The sequence below is a fragment of the Podarcis melisellensis genome (assembly GCF_964234715.1).
Source record: "Podarcis melisellensis genome assembly, chromosome: 13".
NCBI classification, from domain to species: Eukaryota; Metazoa; Chordata; class Lepidosauria; order Squamata; family Lacertidae; genus Podarcis; species Podarcis melisellensis.
This window is the reverse complement of record NC_138545.1, coordinates 44,479,538-44,497,099: the sequence shown is the minus strand read 5'-3', so window position 1 is coordinate 44,497,099 and position 17,562 is coordinate 44,479,538. Positions and strand designations below refer to the sequence as shown.

General features: G+C 47.4%; 1 protein-coding gene across 1 annotated transcript in view; it reads left to right on the top strand.

The window, feature by feature from the left end:
- Window positions 1-17,562, top strand: part of MRC2 (mannose receptor C-type 2) — a 77,257-nt gene that overhangs the window by 20,264 nt on the left and 39,431 nt on the right. The window contains exons 5-9 of the mRNA XM_081883799.1: window positions 463-576; window positions 3,682-3,825; window positions 5,049-5,234; window positions 6,758-6,912; window positions 10,601-10,708. Coding sequence (XP_081739925.1) covers window positions 463-576; window positions 3,682-3,825; window positions 5,049-5,234; window positions 6,758-6,912; window positions 10,601-10,708 — 707 coding nt within the window. The remainder of the gene's footprint in view (window positions 1-462; window positions 577-3,681; window positions 3,826-5,048; window positions 5,235-6,757; window positions 6,913-10,600; window positions 10,709-17,562) is intronic.

Sequence of the window (17,562 nt, the reverse complement as noted above, 5' to 3'; positions counted from 1 at the left end):
AGTACAGTCAAACCTTGGATACCGAACGCTTCCATTTTAGAACTAACTCCCAAACACCGAAAACCTGGAAGTAAATGCTCTGGTTTTCGAACCTTTTTTAGAAGCCGCACCTCGGTTGTCGAACGTTTTGGAAGCTGAACGGGCTTCCGGAACGGATTATGTTCGACAATCGAGATTTGACTGTATTGCTGCAGAAATTCAGAATCTCTTGAGTATCGGAAGAAAAGGAAAGCTGGCAGGCTCTTGTTGCAAATGAGAGAAATAGGATCTGGGGAAAATCAGGCTGTGCTATGTGGTCAGCAGGGCAAGCGTCCAAGATTTGGGGAGGTCTCCGTGGCTGGAGGGAGTGGGGGCTAGGTTCTGCCAGGGACCAGGAAATGCTTGCGTTGCTGGATGTGTCTTATGCTGAGAAGGTGGTGGATCTGACACAGAGACGTTCTGCCCTTTTCCTGTCTACACCAGGACTGCTAACGGGATATGGTTCCACACTGTGGATTGGGCTTAATGATCTGGACCTCAACGGGGGCTGGCAGTGGTCAGACAACTCACCTTTGAAGTTCCTTAACTGGGAGAGTGGTAAGTAAGAAAAATACCAAGAAGATGGGTGAGATCCCAGTGAATTGACAAATGAGCCACATGGCTGGCAAAGGCTGTTTGTATTTGCTGGAGACTCATTTTACGTGGGTGGCGCTGTGGTCTAAACCATTGAGCCTCTCGGGCTTGCCGATCAAAAGGTCGGCAGTTTGAATCCCCACAACAGAGTGAGCTCCCATTGTTCGGTCCCAGCTCCTGCCAACCTAGCAGTTTGAAAGCACGCCAGTGCAAGTAGATAAATAGGTACCACACCGGCGGGAAGGTAAAGGGCATTTCCGTGTGCTGCTCTGGTTCGCCAGAAGTGGCTTAGTCATGCTGGCCCCATGACCCGGAAGCTGTACATCGGCTCCCTCAGCCCGTAAAGCGAGATGAGCACTGCAACCCCAGAGTCGTTTGCTATTGGACCTAGCAGTCAGGGGTCCCTTTACCTTACCTTAGTGCTACTATATCACTTTTTGGAATACAAAGTGTTGTGACACTTCTGATATTGGTTTGGCCAAAGGTACCCCACAAATGTCATCCCTCAGCAGTCACTTGAGCTTGGCAAATCGAGCTCTTCAGCTGTGCAGTATAAATTCTCTCCTGCCTTCAGTGATGCAGCTAGATAATTTAAAACCCCAGACTTCGTGACCTTTTCCCCCTCTTCTTCTTTTTTGCAGTGAGGGGGTTTTGATGCCCATGTATATTGTGGGCAGTTGTGAAGCAAACAATACACATTTCTCTTCTCCACTCCCTTCCAGCTCCCCTCCATACTTTAAAGCTGCTTCTACATTTCTGATAAATCAGAGCAAGAAACACTTTGTGAATTCTGATTTTGTAAATTAAGGAGCTTGTGGAGTTTCTCATTTTAAACTAGCCATCTGGACTATGGGAATAAAATGGGGTTTGCTTTTGCTGAATGCATTTACTTGGGAATAAGCATCATACTTGCTTGCTGTGGAAAAGGTGGTAATGGTTCTAAAGTAAATAATGAAACGAGCATTCTGTACATTGGTGCTTGGCCATTTCTTGACACTCTCTCTCTCTCTCTCTCTCTCTCTCTCTCTCTCTCTCTCTCTCTCTTTCTCTCTTTCTCTCTTTCTCTCTTTCTCTCTTTCTCTCTCTCTCCAGTGGTACCTCGGGTTACATACGCTTCAGGTTACAGACTTCGCTAACCCAGAAATAGTACCTCAGGTTAAGAACTTTGCTTCAGGGTGAGAACAGAAATTGTGCTCCGGCGGCGCGGCAGCAGCAGGAGGCCCCATTAGCTAAAGTGGTGCTTCAGGTTGAGAACAGTTTCAGGTTAAGAACGGACCTCCGGAACGAATAAAGTACTTAACCTGAGGTACCACCGTAAAAGCAAGAAGATCAAGGGATGAACCTGGATAGCTCAGTTCTTTAGAGCATGGGTAGGCGAACTAAGGCCCGGGGGCCAGATCTGGCCCAATCGCCGTCTAAATCCGGCCCACAGACGGTCCGGGAATCAGCGTTTTTTTACATGAGTAGAATGTGTGCTTTTATTTAAAATGCATCTCTGGGTTATTTGTGGGGCATAGGAATTCATCCCCCCCCCCAAAAAAAAATATAGTCCAGCCCCCCACAAGGTCTGAGGGACAGTGGACTGGCCCCCTGCTGAAAAAGTTTGCTGACCCCTGCTTTAGACGTGGTTGCAGGTCGGATCTCAGTATGGGACTTCACTGTGGGGGGTTGGATCCTGAGGATCTCTCCCAACTCTGCAATTCTATGAGTCTTAAGGATACTGCAGCAACTAGCATTGGCCCCAGTGACCCATGGCCCATGGTACCCAGGTGCTGACACCAAGCCTGTTTGCCACTGCCCCATAGCCGGCTGTAATTGTGGATGGCTGTGTTGTGGGGCCTTGGGAGTTCATCCAGAAGGCACAACCACGGCTGCCCCACTGCGTGCCTCTTCCATGTCTCAACAACAACATCCAAAGGGCATTTCTTATTCCGATTCTCATTGGAACACAGTGGTACCTCTGGTTACGTACTTAATTTGTTCTGGAAGTCTGTTCTTAACCTGAAACTGTTCTTAACCTGAAGCACCACTTTAGCTAATGGGGCCTCCCGCTGCTGCTGCGCCGCCAGAGCATGATTTCTGTTCTCAACCTGAAGCAAAGTTCTTAGAGAGCCAGTGTGGTGTAGTGGTTAAGAGCGATAGACCCATAATCTGGTGAACTGGGTTCGCTTACCCATTCCTCCACATGCAGCTGCTGGGTGACTTTGGGCTGGTCACACTTCTTTGAAGTCTCTCAGCCCCACTCACCTCACAGAGTGTTTGTTGTGAGGGAGGAAGGGAAAGGAGAATGTTAGCTGCTTTGAGATTCCTTCGGGTAGTGATAAAGCGGGATATCAAATCCACAACTCCTCTTCTTCTCCTTCCCCTTCCCCTTCTCCTTCTCCTTCTCCTTCTCCTTCTTCACCCGAGGTATTTCTGGGTTAGCGGAGTCTGTAATCTGAAGCGTATGTAACCTGAAGCGTCTGTAACCCAAAGTACCACTGTAAATGCATAGGCTGCCTCCACACCATATACCGTATTTTTTGGTCTATAAGACTCACTTTTTCCCTCCTAAAAAGTAAGGGGAAATGTGTGTGCATCTTATGGAGCGAATGCAGGCTGCACAGCTATCCCAGAAGCCAGAATAGCAAGAGGGATTGCTGCTTTCATTGCGCAGCGATCCCTCTTGCTGTTCTGGCTTCTGAGAGTCAGAATATTTTTTTTCTAGGTTTCCTCCTCCAAAAACTAGGTGTGTCTTGTGGTCTGGTGTGTCTTATAGAGTGAAAAATACTTTATTTAAAGCACAGGATTCCACCCAAAATCCTGAAAACTGTAGTTTGTTATGGGAATTATAGTTCAGAGAGGGCATGAGCTACAGTTCCCATGATTCTTTTTTTGGGGGGGAGCCATGTGTTTTAAATGTGTGTGCGCAGCCTCTGTATTTGAGATTCAGAACTGATCTCAGATGACATCCTCGGGTGTGGTTTTGCCTCTTGCCGCACAGCAAAGCCACTCTCAGGCTGTGCTTTTCTAGGTAAATAACAGCCGTAGTTGCAAAGGTTGGTGATCTCCCCCTGCCGCCCCTTGCAGATCAGCCTGACAACCCCAGCGAAGAAAACTGTGGGGTGATACGGACAGAGTCGTCAGGGGAATGGCAGAACCGTGACTGCAGCATGGCCCTGCCTTACATTTGCAAGAAGAAACCCAATGCCACTTCTAATATATACTTCTTACGTGAGTAATGTGGAGAAAGCGATGGGTTTGACATATATATATATCATGATCTGAAAGCCACCTATCTCGCGCCTGCCTTTCTGCAACCCCAACAGCTATTGGCCGAGCTGTTCTGATGTCACGGAATGTCCGTGGAACATGTGCTGACTGTTTGGAGTAGAAGTGAGTGTCGGGAACGGAATGCTGCAAAGAGCGCAGCTTCTGTGAGACAAGTGAAAGGGCAGTTTAACTGCGGTCTTTTTTTCCCCTGGCTGAAGCCGAACAGGAAGAGTAGGCCTAGGGGAAAGCATGACTATAAAGCAGAGAGTGGGCAGAAGAAGCTTTCAGGCAGTGCTGTGGAGAAAAAGACAAAAGCCTGAGGGGGAAATGAAGGAGGGAGACCTGGTGGAAAACATCTTGCTGGATTTAGGGGCAGAAATACATGGAGTTGGTTGGAAGGAAGTAGGCAAGCAATGTCGGTTTGTAGAGAAACTGCCAGGCAGTCCTAGAGGGTCTAGGTGAGGAGGGAGGGGAATTTTACACTTTCATCTGCATTGGCTGGAGGGCCTGTAGCATGAAGGATTTTATTAGCTCTCTGTTAGATGGAGCCTTTTGGATCCATATATTTATTTACTTTTTACGATTTCTGACCTGGCCTACCCTGTAAGGCTCCATACAATCAAAACTAAATAAAAGAAGGGAAAAGGTTTACAGTCGTACCTTGGAAGTCGAACACAATCCGTTCCGGAAGTCCATTTGACTTCCAAAATGTTTGGAAACCAAAGCGCGACTTCGGATTGGCTGCAGGAAGTTCCTGCAGCCAATCGGAAGCCCCGTCGGAAGTTTGGCTTCCAAAGATAGTTCACAAACTGGAACAGTCACTTCCAGGTTTGTGGCGTTCAGGAGCCAAAACGGTTGAGAACTAAGCTGTTCGAAAACCAAGGTACGACTGTGCATGCAATGATAAAAAACAAATAAAACAGTTCCAATCAAAACTGGAAGTGAGTCCTTCAAAAAACCCACAACCCCATTAATTGACAGAGGCCAGAGTTAAAGAGGTGCGTCTTTTCAGCACACGACAGAACCTAGACAATAAAGATGCTTGCTAGTTTGTTCGTGGAGGGCGTGCTAAATTTCTGCTTTCCGGCTTGCGGATCTTGGGTGCGCGCTCCTAATTAAAATATCAGTCCCACAACTTTCCCCCGGATACTGCTTACTCAAAGCTTTGCTTTCCCTAATTGCAGTGGAGTCTGATGTGAAGGTAGACTGTGATCCGAGCTGGCAGCCTTTCCAGACCAACTGCTATCGCTTGATCAGTGAAAAGAAGAGTTGGCCAGATGCCAAAAAGACCTGCTTGCGGAGCGAAGGGGATCTGGTCAGCATCCACACCCTCAACGAACTGGAGTTTGTTACCAAGCAAATCAAGCAAGGTAAGCAATGCTGTGTCACATGTGCTCTGTGTGTGTGTTTGCTTGTGTGTATGTGGATTATCCCATAAAGAAGGCTGATCGCTGAAGAATGGATGCTTTTGAATTATGGTGCTGGAGGAGACTCTTGAGAGTCCCATGGACTGCAAGAAGATCAAACCTATCCATTCTGAAGGAAATCAGCCCTGAGTGCTCACTGGAAGGACAGATCCTGAAGCTGAGGCTCCAAGACTTTGGCCACCTCATGAGAAGAGAAGACTCCCTGGAAAAGACCCTGATGTTGGGAAAGATGGAGGACACAAGGAGAAGGGGACGACAGAGGACGAGATGGTTGGACAGTATTCTTGAAGCTACCAGCATGAGTTTGACCAAAGTGTGGGAGGCAGTGGAAGACAGGAGTGCCTGGCATGCTCTGGTCCATAGTGTCACAAAGAGTCGAACACGACTAAACGACTAAACAACAACAACATGTGCATTATCTCTGATTTAACTTTTTTTTTATGAGAGCAAAAGTTTTGTTGAATATCGAGCAGTGACTCTGCTGTAGAACCAGAGTTGCTCCTTTTATATCTGCACACACTTCCAAAATGAATCAAGCATAGGATCAGCTGATTCTCTCCAGGAGAAGCTGGCTGTGCAGAATGCTGATTGGCTGGCTCTTGTGACAATCACAAAGCTGCCTCCCTCCCATCTCGCCATCCAGATGTTTTGGGGACAATCTTGAAGCTATTCACCTCAAGCACAGGGTGTTAAAATGGGAGTCTTTTAGAAAATCTGGATTTTTATTTTTTTTAAGCACTGAATAAATGTTTAATGGATAAACATGCCACGGGGTCTGGAAAAATCATTTTGAAATGTCACAGTCTGGAAGAGCAAAATCGAGGAGAGTGAAGGTTATGGGGAGGAGCTACAGCAGGGAAATGCTCCCCTACTTCTGTAGGGAGCGATTTCTGCCTCTTCCTCAAGTTTCTAGTCTTCATGAGGATCAAGTGTTTTGCTAAATGCTCACAAAACAGAGGGAACTGGTTGGGAGCTGCACGGCCAGGGAAAAAACAATGCTATCCAGGGTTGTAAAGATTGCAGAGAGAATAATTGGGTGCACTTTTCCCACCTTAGATCAAATCTATGCTGCCAGGTGCCATAAGAAAGCGGCAGAGATAGCACAGGATAGTACGCACCCCGGAAACGATCTCTTTCAGCTTCTGCCTTCTGGAAGAAGGTATAGGGTTATAAAGGCCAGGACTAGCCGCCTGAGAAACAGTTTCTACGCAAATGCAATTCTGGTTCTAAACGCAGCATAAGGGGTCTCTATAGTATAGTGTATTTTAAAATGGGGTTTTAAAGTTTTTAGGGGTTTTTGAATGTTTTATGTAGTTTTTATGTAGTTTTCAATTTCATTGTTCTGCAAGGGACGATGACAATAAAGATATCGTATCGTATCGCCTGGGTGTATTGTGTGGCAGATGAAGAGGATTTTTTCTTCTTCATTTAGTCAAAATCCCCTCTTTCCCTGCTTGTTTTGGCAGATGTCGAAGAGCTCTGGATTGGCCTGAACGATCTCAAGCGGCAGATGAGCTTTGAGTGGTCAGACGGCACGCCAGTGCATTTCACATTCTGGCATCCCTTTGAGCCCAACAATTTCCGAGACAGCCTGGAGGACTGCGTGACAATCTGGGGGCCGGTATGTATAAGAGCTGGAAGGATACCCATCACCAGAAGGGGACATAGCTCTGAGCATACAGGATAGAACCCTCTTTGTATCTGTTGTGCAACACTTAGGAATGCAAGCTTTGACAGATTAGAGAACTGGGCCAAAAGAAACAAGATGAACTTTAACAGGGAGAAATGTAAAGTATTGCACTTGGGCAAAAAAAATGAGAGGCACAAATACAAGATGGGTGACACCTGGCTTGAGAGCAGTACATGTGAAAAGGATCTAGGAGTCTTGGTTGACCACAAACTTGACATGAGCCAACAGTGTGACGCGGCAGCTAAAAAAGCCAATGCAATTCTGGGCTGCATCAATAGGAGTATAGCATCTAGATCAAGGGAAGTAATAGTGCCACTGTATTCTGCTCTGGTTAGACCTCACCTGGAGTACTGTGTCCAGTTCTGGGCACCACAGTTCAAGAAGGACACTGACAAACTGGAACGTGTCCAGAGGAGGGCAACCAAAATGGTCAAAGGCCTGGAAACGATGCCTTATGAGGAACGGCTAAGGGAGCTGGGCATGTTTAGCCTGGAGAAGAGGAGGTTAAGGGGTGATATGATAGCCATGTTCAAATATATAAAAGGATGTCACATAGAGGAGGGAGAAAGGTTGTTTTCTGCTGCTCCAGAGAAGCGGACACGGAGCAATGGATCCAAACTACAAGAAAGAAGATTCCACCTAAACATTAGGAAGAACTTCCTGACAGTAAGAGCTGTTCGACAGTGGAATTTGCTGCCAAGGAGTGTGGTGGAGTCTCCTTCTTTGGAGGTCTTTAAGCAGAGGCTTGACAACCATATGTCAGGAGTGCTCTGATGGTGTTTCCTGCTTGGCAGGGGGTTGGACTCGATGGCCCTTGTGGTCTCTTCCAACTCTATGATTCTATGATTCATGAATTGAAGGTTGCAATTGATTGGCGAAAATTATATTTGTAAATATGGCTCCTGGGCAAACCCCTGAGCTGACAGTTAGCAAAGTTGTTGGAATTCAGAGCCTTAAAGAACAGGCAGTTTTGCGGGCCGTCATGCAACTGGGTCAGCTCCCTCATCCTTTCAGTAGACTGGATGAAAAAGAAACTTAGAGATGACTCCCCTTTCCAGCTTGGCCTCAAAGCAAATGTGTAATGCAAATGGCTTTTCTTCTAACAGTAAGAGCCTGTGGACAACTAAATTGGATACAGTGGTGCCTCGCAAGACGAAAAGAATCCGTTCCGCGATTCTCTTCGTCTAGCGGTTTTTTCGTCTTGCGAAGCAAGCCCATTGACAGCTTAGCGGATTAGCGCTACAGCGGTCTAGCGGCTTCTAGCGATCAGCTGTTAAGTGGCTTATCAGCGGATCAGCTGTTAAGCGGCTTAGCGGCTTAGGAAAAGGGGGGGAAAGCGAAAAAAACCGCGGGGACTCGCAAGATTTTTTCGTCTTGCGAAGCAACCCCATAGGGAAATTCGTTTTGCGAAGCGCCTCCAAAACGGAAAACTCTTTCGTCTAGCGGGTTTTCCGTCTTGCGAGGCGTTCGTCTTGCGGGGCACCACTGTAATAGTGTCCAGGTGAAATCTCAGTCAAATGAGAATCTTGGGCCTAGAGGGTTAATTTGGCCCCAGGCTCCTCTCTGGCCCTCAGGACTGTCCTCAGGCCACCCCCCACCCCTCTTCCCAGGCCACAGCCCTCAGTGGTCCTGGAATTAACTCTGAGCATGCTCCGTGCTGGAGGATGGAGAGGGATGGATGAATGTGAATAAACTACTGTAGTCTACAGTACTGTGCAAAGGTAAAATTCACATATGTTGTACTGCCCGTATTCCTTTCTGGGTAACCACCTAGCTATTGCACACGGTCCGGAAGGGAATATGGCTCTGGGGTCGAATAATAATAATAATAATAATAATAATAATAATAATAATAATTTTATTACTTATACCCCGCCTATCTGGCTGGGTTTCCCCATTCATATCCTACAGTAATGATAAGTAAAGGTAAGGTACGCAGGTGGTCTAAACCACTGAGCCTCTTGGGCTTGCCGATCGGAAGGTCGGCAGTTTGAATTGCCGCGACGGAGTGAGCTCCTGTTGCTCTATCCGAGCTCCTGCCAACCTAGCAGTTTGAAAGCATGCCAGTGCAAGTAGATAAATAGGTACCGCTGCAGCGGGAAGGTAAACAGCATTTCCGTGCACTCTGGTTTCCGTCACGGTGTCCTGTTGTGCCAGAAGCAGTTTAGTCATGCTGGCCACATGACTCGGAAAGCTGTCTGTGGACAAACACTGGCTCCCTCGACCTGAAAGTGAGATGGGCGCCGCAACCCCATAGTCGCCTTTGACAGGACTTAATCATCCAGGGGTCCTTTACCTTTTTTCTTTTTCTTTTTTTTTGCAGTAATGGTAATCATGAACATATGTTTATATGTTTATTTTCTTACAGAGTCCCCACCCCGTACCTGGGAATAACTTTTGCTGCAATTCTGATTAAGTAAAACAAGGGTAGGGAATAGATCTCAGGACTGATCAGTGGAAAGTGAGGATGTGTAGGAGAAAATTAGACTGAAATGGAGGAGCAGGCAAGATGGAGTATCGCTGCAGAAGGGCACAGAGACAAATAGCATGGTTGGTGTTTTTTTTTTTGGGGGGGGGAGTCTTCTAACCTATGCAGAATTCCTCCGATAAAGCAAGGCTGGGGAAGCTTTGGCCATCCAGATGTTGTTGTATTCCAACTCCCATCCAGCATGATCAGTGGTCAAGCATGATGGTAACTGTAGTTTAGCAGTATCCAGAAGGCCGCAGGTTCTCCTCCCTGCAATAAAGGACTGTATTGGTCCTGAGGTTTTTGTGTGTGTGTTTTTTTAAATGCAGTGGTACCTCAGGATGCAAACAGGATCTGTTCTGGAGCCCTATTTGCATCCTGAATGGAACGTAAGACGCAACGGCGCGTGTGCGCGGGTCGCGTTTTGCCACTTCCACGCATGCGCATGACGTCATTTTGAGCGTCTGCGCGAGCGGCGAAACCCGGAAGTAACGCGCTCAGTTACTTCCGGGTTGCCATGGAGCGCAACCTGAAAGCGCTCAATCTATAGCACATTCAACCCGAGGTAGGACTATAGAATTAAATTTCATCAGTGCATCCTTCAATGGACTTATTTATTTCCTGTGCTCATTTTAGGAGCTCTCTTTTGCTGGACCAAAGTGAGATTAGGGCAGAACAAACTGCAAGTAATTCTAGTGCTCTGAAAAGAACATGTGGTTGGTGTCCCCACAGTTGCATAATGATATAAATAATTTGAGTCCCGCAAGATCCGAAGGGCACTAGGTTGGAGAAAGGACGGACTGGGCATACACTGTAGGGCGGAAGGCTTACTGTGTTTTTCGCTCTATAAGACGCACCGGACCTCAAGACGCACCTAGTTTATGGAGAAGGAAAACAAGAAAAAAAAAAATTCTGAATCTCAGAAGCCAGAACAGCAAGAAGGATTGCTGCGCAGTGAAAGCTTCTGTGATAGCTGTGCAGCCTGCATTCGCTCCATAAGACGCACATTTCCCCTTACTTTTTAGGAGGGAAAAAGTGAGTCTTATAGAGCAAAAAATATGGTACATTTTTGGGTCACATGTTTTGAAGCTTCTGCCTACTGTTGGGAATTCTTTTCCTTGAGATGAGACTTCTCTGCTTCTCTCTGTCCAGGAGGGGAGGTGGAACGATAGCCCTTGCAACCTGACGTTGCCTTCCGTGTGCAAGAAGCGTGGCCGCGTGAGCCAGGGGAGAGAAGAAGAGGACCACGGCTGCAGAAAGGTAAAGAGAGCAATGGCGGCATTGCATGCAAAGGGAACAGGGCGGAAGGCCGCAGGAAGGGGAGAAGGGGAGGCTGGGAGTTGCGGTCCAAAGGCTGCCTCTTGTGGAACAGGCCTCTACAGGTCGACATATGAGCACTTCTGGAGAGGCAAAGGATGAGGCCCAAGGCCTGTCCAGCCGAAGGCAGGTGAGGTTTCTGACTCACGAGCAACTGTCGAGAATAATAATAATAATAATAATAATAATTTTAAAAAATATATTTATATCCCGCCCTCCCCAGCCGAAGCTGGGCTCAGGGCAGCTATCAACAATAAAATAATACAACATTTTAAAATCATTTCATTAAAATTAATTCAACTCAAATTGATGGCAACCATTAGGCTAAAGTTCTGTGAAGATTGCCAAAGGAGGGAGTCAGGCTAAGCCCTGACCAAAGGCCTGGTGGAACAGCTCTGTCTTGCAGGCCATGCAGAAAGATGTCAAGTCCCGCAGGGCCCTAGTCCCTTGTGACAGAGCGTTCCACCAGATGGGGCCACAGCTGAAAAAGCCCTGGCTCTGGTTGAGGCCAGCCTAACCTCCCTGTGGCCTGGGACCTTCAGGATGTTTTTGTTTGAAGACCATAAGTTCCTTTGTGGGACATACCAGGAGAGGCGGTCCTCTAGGTACGAGGGTCCTAGACCGTGTTTTCAAATGCTGCTTTGGAAACACTCATTTGGAGCAGAGCAGTGAACAACTAAGAAACCAGAAGTTCATAAACAATGCTTTCTAAAATAAAAGCAAGATGCGTGTCCTGTACTCTGTTTAAACTAAGCCATTGCCCTTTGAGAGAGACATTGTACCAGCTGCATGTTGTCTATCCAGATGTGTGCTGTCCAGATAGACTTCCTTTTTCCGGCGCACCTCAGCTGTCCAAGTTACATCTTCTTTCCAGCTGGCCGGGGCCGGAATGTGCTCGCCTTTCTCTCTCTGCAACAACAGCGCAAGCTGGGAAGGGGGACATGGAATGTTTCTGTATTAACTGCTTTTAGCTAAGGGAATTCTGGCATTGTCAAGGGCCGTGTGGCACCAGCTGGGAGGGGGCAGGAATGTTTGCCTATGTCAGAGAGGGGTCCCAAGGTGTGAGTGGAGCGGGTATGCAGCTCAAGCTGCGGCTTAGTCCTGCCATGGGTCACAGAAGGGGAGGCAGAGCTGGCAAGGCTAGTTCAGGGAGGGGGTCCGGTCGCCATCCGTGTCGTGCAAACTGACACAGCTCCACACAGTGCACACTTTTAAGCCCAGCCTTCCTGTTTGTGACGAGTGCCTTGCAATTGACAGCTGCACCCTGCTCTTTAAAAGTAGAGGTATTTTGTTATGCCAAGCCATGTATCATGCTTTAAACCACGCATCCTATACTTTGAGCTGAAGAAGAAGAGTTTGGATATCCCGCTTTATCACTACCCTAAGGAGTCTCAAAGGGATGCAGGTGGCGCTGTGGGTTAAATCACAGCCTAGGACTTGCCGATCAGAAGGTCAGCAGTTCGAATCCCTGCGACGGGGTGAGCTCATTTTGCTCGGTCCCTTCTCCTGCCAACCTAGCAGTTCAAAAGCACGTCAAAGTGCAAGTAGATAAATAGGTACCGCTCTGGCGGGAAGGTAAACGGCATTTCCATGCGCTGCTCTGGTTCGCCAGAAGCGGCTTAGTCATGCTGGCCACGTGACTCAGAAGCTGTATGCCGGCTCCCTTGGCCAATAAAGCGAGATGAGCGCTGCAACCCCACAGTCGGCCACGACTGGACCTAATGGTCAGGGGTCCCTTTACCTTTACCTTAAGGAGTCTCAAAGCGGCTCACAATCTCCTTTCCCTTCCTCCCCCACATCAAACACTCCGTGTGGTGAGTGAGGCGGAGAGGCTTCAGAGAAGTGGGACTAGCCCAAGGTCACCCAGCAGCTGCATGTGGAGGAACGCGGAAGCGAACCTGGTTCACCAGATTACGAGTCCGCTGCTCTTAACCACTACACCACAAGACCGTGTGCAGATTTTATCGATAAAGCTTTCAGACTTTCCCCCAGCTGAGAGTCCCCAAGGCTTTCATCCGAAATCGGGAGCCGCAAGGAGAGACACAAGAAATCTGTAAGATTCCTTAGAATACTGTTTTTGAATTGAATTGCTGTTTGGGTGTGGAGGAGGATAACAGAGAGGAGAAGTGGCTGAAGTTTACGAGCATTGGTCAGTTTGTTTATATGCTTGTTTAAATGCTCCCTTTTAAGTAAACCCAGCTCTGAGGGATGAGGGTAAAAGATTGGCCTGCTAAAAGTTGAACCCAACTTCTTATAAACATTAAATGGCAACCTTTGCCTTTGGACAGCTGGTCCCTTGACTTAGATATGGGCAGGAAGTAAAGCCGCATCATTCCTCAAAAGTTGTGGTGGGAGCTCTGAATTGCTCTCTAGGATCAGAATGCATTGGGCTTGTCTGCACCTTTGAAAACCACCATGTCACTATTTGCAATAGACACTGGGCTGGTTTCTGGGTCTTCTAGCAGATGCATCTAAAGTTTCCCTTGTAGATGCTTCCTTCGTTTTTGGTCCTCTGGCTTTTGCTCGGTTCTTTTCCATTGTGTTTGCTACCTTCCCGTTTAAGGAAAGCTTTGTGTGCCTTTTTAAGAGTCCGAATGGTGCCCCCCAGATGTGGTTGTGCCAGCTCGAGCTGGTGGAAGTTGTAGTCCAGCAACATTGGGTGCTTTAGTTGCGATTCCTGCATTAATGTATTTTTAATCTTTGTTGGAAGCCGCCCAGAGTGGCTGGGGAGACCCAGCCAGATGGGCGGGGCACAAATAATAAATTGTAATTATTGTTGTAAGGGGTTGGACTAGATGACTCCTAAGGGGTCCCTTCTAACTCTGAAGAATCTAACATCTGGAGGGCACCAGGTTGGCAATAAATACCAGCCAAAGGTGGTTCTTTGAAAGGAGAGTCATCTGGACTGCTTTGAGTAGCCCAGCTGCCATGTGGACCATGCCAGGTGTGTGTGTGTCTTAGCACTGCTTGGACTCCCATGCAGAAGAAAATCCCACATCTTGCTTCCTGGTTTGCAAACTCCTGACCCAAATCCTTCTCCCTTCTCCAAAACACTTTTTTTTCCAGCTCTCAAGCCTCGGGACAAGGAAGTATTCTTGAATAATAATACTTCTTCTAAGTCACGAACATAGCTGAGTCCGTACACAAGTGCTTTTCGGCCCTTTGCCTAGATCTGCAAAGCTACAGAAGCAGCAAAAAGTTGTGTGCCCACATAGGAGCCCAGAGGTGAAGCCTGCCAGCTGGCAGCCCCTGAGGGGTGAGGCATGGATTGCTGGGGTTCTGGGTGCTGTGTTCCCATGCCCTGCAGACTTACATATGCCTTGTGTATATATTTAGCCTCTTGAACCCCAAAGGAAAAGGATCTGGCTGTAGAAGAAAACATTCACCAAATGCAAAGAGGGACAGCTGCTTAGACAGAGATGCTTCGCGACTTTGTTTTTCTGCCGCTCACCTAGGCAGTCTGCTGCAGCAGAATTCCTTTCTTCTCAAGCAGTTTTATTACGAAGTGTGAAATGTTCTCCTTGACGATAAAGAGTTTCCTTGAAATGTGTCTGGAACCCTAGCTGTCAGTGCAGCTATCTTTTCCGTTCCCCTTCATTGTTTCTGCTGCATGCTGAATGTGTGCCCCTCTTTCCTCTGCCTTCTGACACCTTACGTCGATATAGATGTATTTAGGAGGCACCCTGTTCCTTTGATTTTCATTTGCTTCAAACCAATTTGCATGTTGCATTTTAAACCAGTGCTTCTCCACCTACCTGATGTGGTGGGTTGACAATCCCTGCTCCATTGCGCCAAGGGACCGCATTTGGTCCCGGAGCCATCCCACCCAACCTGGGCTGCGGCACCCCTCCGCAGGCCAACACTTCTCTTGAGCGCTTTTAAAAATTGCTGGAACCTTGTGGTGAAGACAGGCAATAAACTTGAGTAAAACAAGTACTCAAGTAGGTTAACCTTATTCCCATTTTACAGATTTGGGAAAACGAGCCTGAAAGTGATTGATTCCCCTAAGGCCAGTTCTGGACCAACCAGAGATATGACAAGAGTGTAAAAAAAGAAAAAGCGCAAGCCACTGGATAATAATTTATTACTTATACCCCGCCCATCTGGCTGGGTTTCCCCAGCCACTCCGGGCGGCTTCCAACAAGAGATTAAAAATACATTAAAACATCAGTCATTAAAAACTTCCCTAAATAGGGCTGCCTTCAGATGTCTTCTGAGTATCAGATAGTTGTTTATCTCTTTGACATCTGATGGGAGGGCGTTCCACAGGGCAGGCGCCACTACCAAGAAGGCCCTCTGCCTGGTTCCCTGTAACCTCGCATCTCACAGTGAGGGAACCACCAGAAGGCCCTCAGAGCTAGACCTCAGTGTTTGGGCAGAAGGATAGGGGTGGAGATGGTCCTTCAGGTATACTGGGCCGAGGTCGTTTAGGGCTTTAAAGGTCAGCACCAACCCTTTGAATTGTGCTCAGAAACGTATTGGGAACCAATGTAGATCTTTCAAGACCGGTGTTATGTGGCCTCAACGGCCGCTCCCAGTCACCAGTCTAGCTGCCGCATTCTGGATTAGTAGTAGTTTCTGGATCACCCTCAAAGCTAGCCCCATGTAGAGCCCCTTGCAGTAGTCCAAGCAGGGGATAACTTCTGGACTTCTCTTTTCCTCGTCTCCCTTCTTCCCCTCCCCATTGTCAACATTCCAGATGTTTCCTCCAGCTGTCAGAGGCTCCCGATCTGGTTGCTGGCCCACAGAGCTCAGCAAAAGCTCCAGCACTCCCTATCTTTTGTCCTAAAGCAACCAAGATGGTGTTTTTGGCAAGAGGTGAGCCCATCTGTCTAGCGGATGCATTCCTTGCAGGCAGTATTGCAAACTTGGATGAAGACTGGCGTCCTTCCTCCTCCCTCTCTCCTTCCCAGATATCCCTGTTCTTTTCCAGCATGACTTTTTAAAACAACAACTTGCTGACATTTCCTTGGTTCTGTATTCTCCCAACTGGTTTCCTTCGTAACTAGGAGGACCCAGCCACAGGCCATTTATGCTTACAGCAGAGCTCAGAAGACCAGCTCCTAACCCCCCATTAAGTACCGTATTTTTTGCTCTATAAGACTCACTTTTCCCCTCCTAAAAAGTAAGGGGAAATGTGTGTGCGTCTTATGGAGCGAATGCAGGCTGCGCAGCTATCCCAGAAGCCAGAACAGCAAGAGGCATCGCTGCTTTCGCTGCACAGCGATCCCTCTTGCTGTTCTGGTTTCTGAGATTGAGAATATTTCTTTTCTTGTTTTCCTCCTCCAAAAACTAGGTGCGTCTTATGGCTTGGTGCGTCTTATAGAGCGAAAATACGATAGTTTCCTTTCTGAATCTGCATCCAGTTGTTGAATATATGAGCAGGAGTTCTCCGCTGGAGTAAGATGCTTTGGAAGCTGTGGAATCTCTTCCTTCAAAGAGCTTCAAGAAACGATTGGAAGCTGCAGTAGAAAAGACATTGTAAGGAGGGGAATTCTCTTGTTGCATTTCACCCTCCATCTTTCCTCCCCCTTGTCATTATGGGTTGAGAAATGGTCCATAAAGGTGAAGCAGAAGAGTGTGCAAGGGAGAGAATCTTTCTCTGAACAAGAAGAGGGAGATGGTTCTCATTCTTGGGGTACAGAATCAGCCCAGGGAAGCTGTTAGGATATCTGTCTTGAGATTGGGGATAGCTGATGTTTTTTTTAAAAAAGATATTTATTGAAGTTTCAAAAATTATATAAAAACAAAACAATAATACAAACAAAACAAAAACAAGTATAATTTCAATCCCTTATTTTCTTATAACTTATTTCCCCGACCTCCTCATACCTCTCCTTTCTGTATTCCAGTTTCTAATTATTAGTTCAGCAAATCCACTCCCTTATTTTTCAATTGATTTTTAGCCTTTCTTTTCTTTTTACTTAATCATTACAGCTGAAAACCACTTAATTTCTAAACCAACGTCATTCTAACATTCATTAATTTTGCAATGTTTCCTAAGATAATCCTTAAATTACTTCCAATCTTCTTCCGCCGTCTCTCTTCCCTGGTCTCGGATTCTGCCAGTCATTTCTGCCAGTCCCATATAGTCTATCACCTTCATCTGCCATTCTTCCAAGGTGGGTAGATCTTGTGTCTTCCAATACTTTGCGATGAGTATTCTTGCTGCTGTTGTAGCATACAGGGGATAGCTGATGTTGTGCCCTCTAGATGTTGTTGGACAACAACTCCCATTATCCCTAGCCATTGGCCGTGCTGGCTGGGAATGATGGGAGTGGAGTCTCTCCTGGGGATCTCTTAGCCCGTTGTTTTTCAGCTGCGGTACTCGTATCACCCGATGGGCTGTGAAGCATCGCTGGCTGAAAAATCCTTGGGGTTAGGTGATCCGCTGTGTCAGGGAACTGCCATCAGCTCAGAGGTAAGAGGTGGAAGGGCAGTTGTGTTACAGGGAGCCTCCAAAGATCTTGCGACGCTGTTCTTCCTCTGGCAAGGAGGGAAGACCCGCCTGCAGTGGGGAAGGGGCGCAGGGATCAGAAGATGCTAAAGAGAACCTCAACACCGAGCCTGAGCAAAGGGGAGTGGAGGCAAGACCCACTTTGTGCAGTAGGTTTGCGCACAGAGAGGGGAGGAGAAGGGTGGGGGACACACGACTTATGCTGGGGAAGGTGTAAGGACCGCCCACTCCCAAATTCTGCTAGCGACTGAGCAAACATGGACTTGCGACGCTCTACATTGTAAATACAGATAATAAAGTCTGGAAAAGACAGGTTGGAGTCTTGCCTGTTTGCTCTTGA